Source organism: Cucumis melo, chromosome 7 (genome assembly GCF_025177605.1).
Source record: "Cucumis melo cultivar AY chromosome 7, USDA_Cmelo_AY_1.0, whole genome shotgun sequence".
Lineage (NCBI taxonomy): Eukaryota > Viridiplantae > Streptophyta > Magnoliopsida > Cucurbitales > Cucurbitaceae > Cucumis > Cucumis melo.
In genome coordinates this window covers 3096282-3102983 of record NC_066863.1, presented here as the reverse complement: position 1 = coordinate 3102983, position 6702 = coordinate 3096282, and the positions used below count along the sequence as shown (strand labels likewise).

General features: G+C 35.1%; 1 protein-coding gene across 7 annotated transcripts; it reads right to left on the bottom strand.

Moving 5' to 3' along the window:
- Positions 1–1905: 1905 nt before the first annotated feature.
- On the bottom strand, positions 1906–6071 carry LOC127150262 (uncharacterized). 7 transcript variants are annotated; one of them, XR_007822468.1, is made up of 6 exons: positions 5565–6070; positions 5358–5444; positions 4655–4761; positions 3085–3205; positions 2502–2592; positions 1906–2073 (listed from the first exon to the last, which is right to left on the bottom strand). XR_007822468.1 is itself a non-coding variant. In XM_051087659.1 (6 exons), the coding sequence occupies exons 1-5, from the start codon at positions 5616–5618 to the stop codon at positions 2519–2521; spliced, it is 435 nt and encodes a 144-aa protein (XP_050943616.1). In that variant the 5' UTR covers positions 5619–6071; the 3' UTR covers positions 1906–2073; positions 2502–2518. The 7 variants fall into 7 exon arrangements, 3 of the variants coding, with proteins under 3 accessions (XP_050943616.1, XP_050943615.1, XP_050943617.1); XM_051087659.1 differs by having other exon boundaries at positions 2502–2584; positions 5565–6071; XR_007822469.1 differs by lacking the exon at positions 1906–2073 and having other exon boundaries at positions 2282–2592; positions 4655–4799.
- Positions 6072–6702: the final 631 nt, after the last annotated feature.

The following is a 6702-nucleotide window of genomic DNA, read 5'->3' as shown; positions in this document are numbered from 1 at the left end:
TTGACCTAACCGGCTGGACTCTAAGGGCTAGGCAGGTCTGGTTTTGGTTAGGTGAAAAGTGAAGAGTTCCCCACACAAGCTCTGATACTGAGGGAGCTCAACGCATTCTACTTCACCTAACTGGTTGGGTTTTAAAGGCTAGAAAGGTCTGGTTTTGGTTAGGCCAAAAGTGAAGAGTTCCCCACACAAGCTCTGATACTGAGGGAGCTCAACGCATTCTACTTGACCTAACCGGCTGGACTCTAAGGGCTAGGCAGGTCTGGTTTTGGTTAGGCCAAAAGTGAAGAGTTCCCCACACAAGCTCTGATACTGAGGGAGCTCAACGCATTCTACTTGACCTAACTGGCTGGACTCTAAGGGCTAGGCAGGTCTGGTTTTGGTTAGGCGAAAAGTGAAGAGTTCCCCACACAAGCTCTGATACTGAGGGAGCTCAACGCATTCTACTTCACCTAACCGGTTGGGTTTTAAAGGCTAGGAAGGTCTGGTTTTGGTTAGGCCAAAAGTGAAGAGTTCCCCACACAAGCTCTGATACTGAGGGAGCTCAACGCATTCTACTTGACCTAACCGGCTGGACTCTAAGGGCTAGGCAGATCTGGTTTTGGTTAGGCCATGTTTTCAACAACACATGTTTTCAACACATTATTAAGTATGTACAGTATTTACAATATTTAGAAAATGAATAGCATGTCTTCTACGCATTTCTAAGCTATCAAAGAATGCATTTTCAACATATTTAAGATATTCAAATGACAAACACAATCACAAACCCGAGCTCCATGCTCAAGGGTTAGGCAGACATGCTTGTGTAAACTAGAAAGCAAATTAGACATGGTATTTATTTTAAGAATAAAGACATTGAAAAAGTTTAAAATTTGAACATTTTTGGCAAAATGAAAATTTCCCAAAGGACATAGAACATGCAAAGCTACAACCCTACCCCCCACTTAAAACTTTAATTTGTCTTCAAAGCATTTTAAGCAAGATTGTAAGGATCGAAAAAAGAGATAGGGAACAGAAAACTTCCCCTTGCTTGCAAAGGTTCCAAATTCGATTATACTCCATTTTTTCCTTTATTCCTACAAAAAGAAAACAAGATTTTCTATCAAATTTTATTAAAGAGGTTAAACTAAAAATTTATGGATATCTAGGATGTTAAAATCAGCGAGAAAAATAAGTTCTCCTGCCTTAATAAGAACATCCTCAACTATGCCTAAGGGGCTAACATATAGGACCTATCCACTAATTGGATGCTTACATTGGTCTTTTGCAAATTATTTAACCCCTAGTTCTTTTCCCACATACCCCACAAATCATCAATTGATGGGTATCTAAATCCATATCCTCTTAAGCTTGGAATGAGAACTAAAACCACCGCCTACACACGAGTATTTTTCACATGCATCAGAATAATACCATCACCCTAAATAAATAAAAAGGCTACGATCTTGGGTCTACATATAATCTATCAATTCCAATTCCTTGAAAGTTAAATTCTTCCATCTATTACAGCGAGGAAAAGGGATACTAAACATCCAAGTACAACGAAACATCCATCACACGTTCCACAATTTAATTATAGATCAAATATCATCCCAAATTCGTTAATTTGTATGCACTTCAAAATTTTAGACTACTTGCTTAGTTGCTTTCACATGGGAGACTTCAGCAGCTGGTTTTTAAATGTTTGCATGTGGAAAAACTTCATAGCAGCTATGAAATATCTATTCAAGATACTTTCATTGGCCACTCTCTAATCTACTTTTTCTGTGATTTTATTATGTCAAAAGAATGGAACGATCTAGAGTTTCACTAGCGGTGCATTAAGGATCCCATCCGAAACGAGATGCATAAAAGTGGACAGACAGAAAAGACAAGCATACCAGTCCAAAAGCTGGTGGCATTCCATATTCCAAAGCAGTAAGAAAATCATCATCAAGTGTCACTTCATAAGAATCATCCTCATCTTTTTGGCAATTGAAGTCCAAAGAGTCATTACATAAGAAACGAGATACATAAGAAACAGCTGAGCCATGCTTCTCATTGTGTTGCCTGATCTGGTCTTCTAATCATCCTCTGTGTCAATTTTGTTTGTTTTAAAAGAAAAAGATCATTACAACCATTCCAATTATCATGGAACCGGAACACTAAAACGTTCCAATAGAAACTATTATTTCTTGACATGGCACATAAACCAATAATGCACAAGTATACCAAGCAAGAAGAATAGAATGCTCATGTAGAGCTTCGACGCACATTGTTATGGAGTTAAGCACATAACACATAACAAAAACGATTCCTTTGGTAACCTTTCGACTGAAAGGGTCTATACAAGATGGAACAAAGTACAGGAAAGTTATCTTCCAAAAGGTGATAGACTATCCAGTTTAACTTGAGTTCAATACTAATGTACTTTCTCTCTTTCAAATGCCATGAAATTGGCTAAAAAGTTTCATCATCTGTGCACCCTTCTAACATTAATGATTGATATAATCACCTCTTACCTGATAAATACGATCGATCAATTCGAAAAATGCATTGGCCAGCTCACGACCACAAATGAAAAGTTCAAATCTTTCTGTAAACCCTGCATGGCTAATAATCCACAAGAAATGAAAATTTTTAACCCCTCCCAGGTAAGAAGAAAGAAAAGATAGAAAAGACATTCAAACAGCTGTTGGTGTAAAGATTTGAGATCTCAATCATGGTCATCCTCCAATAATTTCCCAAAGAGAATAATTGAATATTTTAGGATGGAAAACAAAATTGATAATGACCCAGAGCTTATTTCTTTGAAGTTCTTGTAGATTACTAAAGGGATTAGACAATACGACTTTGTGTTTTAACATCAAGAGTGGATATCTTGTTATAGCACAAACTTAACTTAGGACAGTATGCTCCGTAAATTATGCTTTTATGTTTCTGCTTGAATAATTAGTTGTTTTTGTGTGTGCACTCTCACATATATATTCTAAATGATGATTATCTTTCTTGTCCTACAAATGAATCCTTGGTTACAAATGGAATGGACAAATTTGACAATAAGATTGATAGAATCTAAGCGAGCAAAAGGCTGAAGTTTCATACCTGGGGGAGTGGAAGAACTGAAAGAACGTCAATTGTGAAGTAAGATAAAAAGAATCTCCAAGCTCTTGTGCAAACACCATCATCGGCTTCATCAGGTTTTGCATTATAAAATTTGGAATATCTAAAATGAAAATGACAGACTATAAGAATTATGTAGAGGAAGTCTATGATTGAGCTAACAATTACAACTACTATTCTCATCTTGTTGTCAAATCCAACACATCTTTTGCCTTAATCAACCAACAAGGTGTAACAGAACAAAGGATCCAACAAGGTAGCAATCACACACAACATGACAAGTATTTCATTCCACAAATGAAGAAATACCGGGTTTCTATCACCCAAACATTTAAGATATCCCAAACCTTTACTCCTAACTTCTCGATCAAATCTTATGTTTCCAAAACTCGTAAGCCTATCAAAACTAGTAGTAAAGCTTGTTGAAATTGATCTCAATGTGCTCAGTGAGCATGTTTCTCCAATATACAAAGGTTTACTCCTGGACAGGGGACAAAGCAAGTGGAACAAATGAACCAACAGATACTTCTACTATTTGATTTTGAAGAAAAGAATCACAGGAGATGGGGGACATCAGAAGAATTTCAACCGCACACAGAAAACAGATAAAAAATAGTATAGTTGACAACCCAACAACCATTTAACTGCAATACTTCCTAAATGATTAGCTGGTAATTATTTAATCTTAGAAGAGAACTAGAAATCGCCCTGGTCTATAGACAATACATAGAGAAATGACAATGATGTGAGTGATTGTTACTAAAGGAAAAAAATAGTTTACTGGTGATGAATTGAAGTAGCCTTTCCTTTGTAATTGAATGATTTAAAGAGTGATCTAATGAATGTTATAAAAAATAAATGAGGGGAGAAACTCAACCATGGAGAGAAAATGGATGGTGAATGAAGTACCAAAAAACAAACTAGCAAATGCAGTCATAGTTAAAATAAAACCATCTTCAAAAGTAGTCATAACTCAACCAAATGGCACTTATTTTCTACAAACCCAACTTCTTTTCACTTTTTAAATATTCAATTTGTGTTAGTTCCTACACACAAAAAGATCACAAACTCCTGAAATGGATAGAATTACAGGGCTACAGGTTATAGTATTTTTGTGAATCTAAAGCAATTATGAAGCATAACCAAGTAGCAAACACAAACACTTGATGAAACTACCAACAGTCACAAAAACTTTGGAAGTTAGAAGTGCAGAGAAAGAAAGTGAGAGAAGTCAATTCTGGCAAAGTGAGAGAAGTCAGTTTTGGCTTAAAAAATCCCTTTTGACTCCTTCCCAACTTCCCAGATGCAGTTGAACCCCTTCAAAATGACCACAACTGACTCAACTTACAGTAAAAAATCAAATTGAGTGAACATATGGCAAGTGGGTCCAATTCCTTTTACCACAGAAAACTATAATACAAGTTCTTTCACTACCTAAAACCCAAATTCCACAACCACAGTTATGCAAGAAGAAGAACAACAACAAAAATGCCTCTCAAACTCCAACAAGAAGTACAGAAGAACTTGAATTCCAAAAGGGAACTTTACTTACCTCCGTACTTCCATGGCTGAATTGAGTGAGCTAGAAATTAGAAAACACAAAGAATGAAGCTGATTTTGAGGTGCATCCGGAAGGCAATTTAAAGCTTTTGGCAGTAGCTATGTAACAAGTTTCCAAAGTGAGCCACCATAATCGACTAAAAATGGAAACCAAAATGAATGAGCAATCAATGAAATATTAAGTATATCTGAAGAAACAAACATATTATTCTGATAAACCCTGCATAATTATTCTGAGATTATAAAGATGGTGTTTAAAATTGTATTCAATTCATTTTAAAAGGTTAACCATGAAAAGGAAGAACAGTGGAGACCATGAACTACTAAAGGCATGCAATTTTTCACAATATCATGATGAGAGACTTCATGCTTTAAGTAGTCTTTGACACAAATCAAGACTATAAAGTGTCGAACATTTTCTAATCTTTATTAAAGTTTATCTTTTTTCATGCTTTAGTAATAGAACTAATTTCACTTAACAAGGTCCAAAACTTGATGATTAATCTTGAGTTTATGATTTCAACCGCATACTGAAGTCAGTTCAACCAATCTACGAAATTACAAAATTAAAAATATAAAGGATGGCATACAAATTATATATAGACATTTTGGACAACTGCAACTTTTTTTTAGTACACGGTTGCAGGGATAGGGGTGCACTCAGGTGCGCATATTAGCACGAGGAAGATAAAAACCTTCATTAGAAGCCGAGTAACGGCTGCCATTGTGGATACACACTCCTCTGTTAAATTTTCTACACCAGATTTTACATCTTCTCTAATCTGTGAGATGATTCAACATAAGACCAAATTAATTTTTCATATTACAGGAAAATATCATTTCACCACACAAATTAAGAAAAAAATATACCAAAACATCCATAATCACACCACGTAAACTACCTTAACAACAGAATCAGACAACCCAGGGATGGAATTCTCAGGAACGGTCTCCATACTGAGCTTCCGCTTAAGTGGGTTAGAAGATGGAGCAGGCTCTTCAACTTAGTCGGCGAGGGTTTGGAATCGGGAACCATGGAGTTGGGAATTTGGGATCTGACGGTGAAGCATTTTCTTTGGAAGACGACATAGGCTTCCGAGGGGTCTTCCGCCCTTGATTCCGGCGCCGTTAGCGCATGGAATAGAAAATGACAGTGGATCGGCGAGATGGGTATTTAGCAAGATAGGGTTTCTTGGGTGGATGCTTCATTTTAGAGAATAGAAATTGAGAGAAAGGAAGAGTGAAGATTCTGAGGAAGACGAAGGAGACAAGAGATCGAGAGAGAAGGGGAGGCGGAGAGAGGGGGAAGAGGAGGGAGATAGTTGCCGTTGAGAAGAAAGATGAAGAAATTTAGAAATGAGAGAGAAGCTGCGAAGGGAAGTTGTTTTTTGAAATTTGAAATGAAATGAAATGAAACCTTTTAATTTTTAACTAAGTTATTAGAGATTTTGAATTAAAAAAATAATATATAATTAAAGTTAAAAGAATGTATACGTGCATACACATTTTTTGCAAAAGAATACTTAATGCACTTGTTTTTTTAAAATAGTTTTTAGACAAACTATTATAAATAGTGATACTATTTTACTAATAGACATTATTTAATAGAATCTAAAAATTTAATATATTTAAAAACGACTCTAATTTTTAAAACAACTCTATTTTTATATTAATAAAAATAATAAAACAGATAAAATATTTTTCTATCAAGTATAAAAAAATTTATCTCGGAGAGGTTTCTTATTAAACATAAATAACTATATGTCATTAAAATATTTTATTTATAAATATTTTAAAAAATAAATTCTGTTATTTAAAATAATTTCTCCAGAACTTTTCATCAAACTATGTTTTTTCCATAAATGATTTATTTTGTATTTTTATAGCCACGTGGAGAAAAAAACAAAAGGTGTGGAAATGTGTCCTATCGAGCGCCGATTCGATGTTTCGTTTTAGTGCCCGAAATTCAACCATTTATCTATTTAACTACAATTTACAATAAATCACAACTCATTCTTATTTCTTAATTCTCCCTATTTA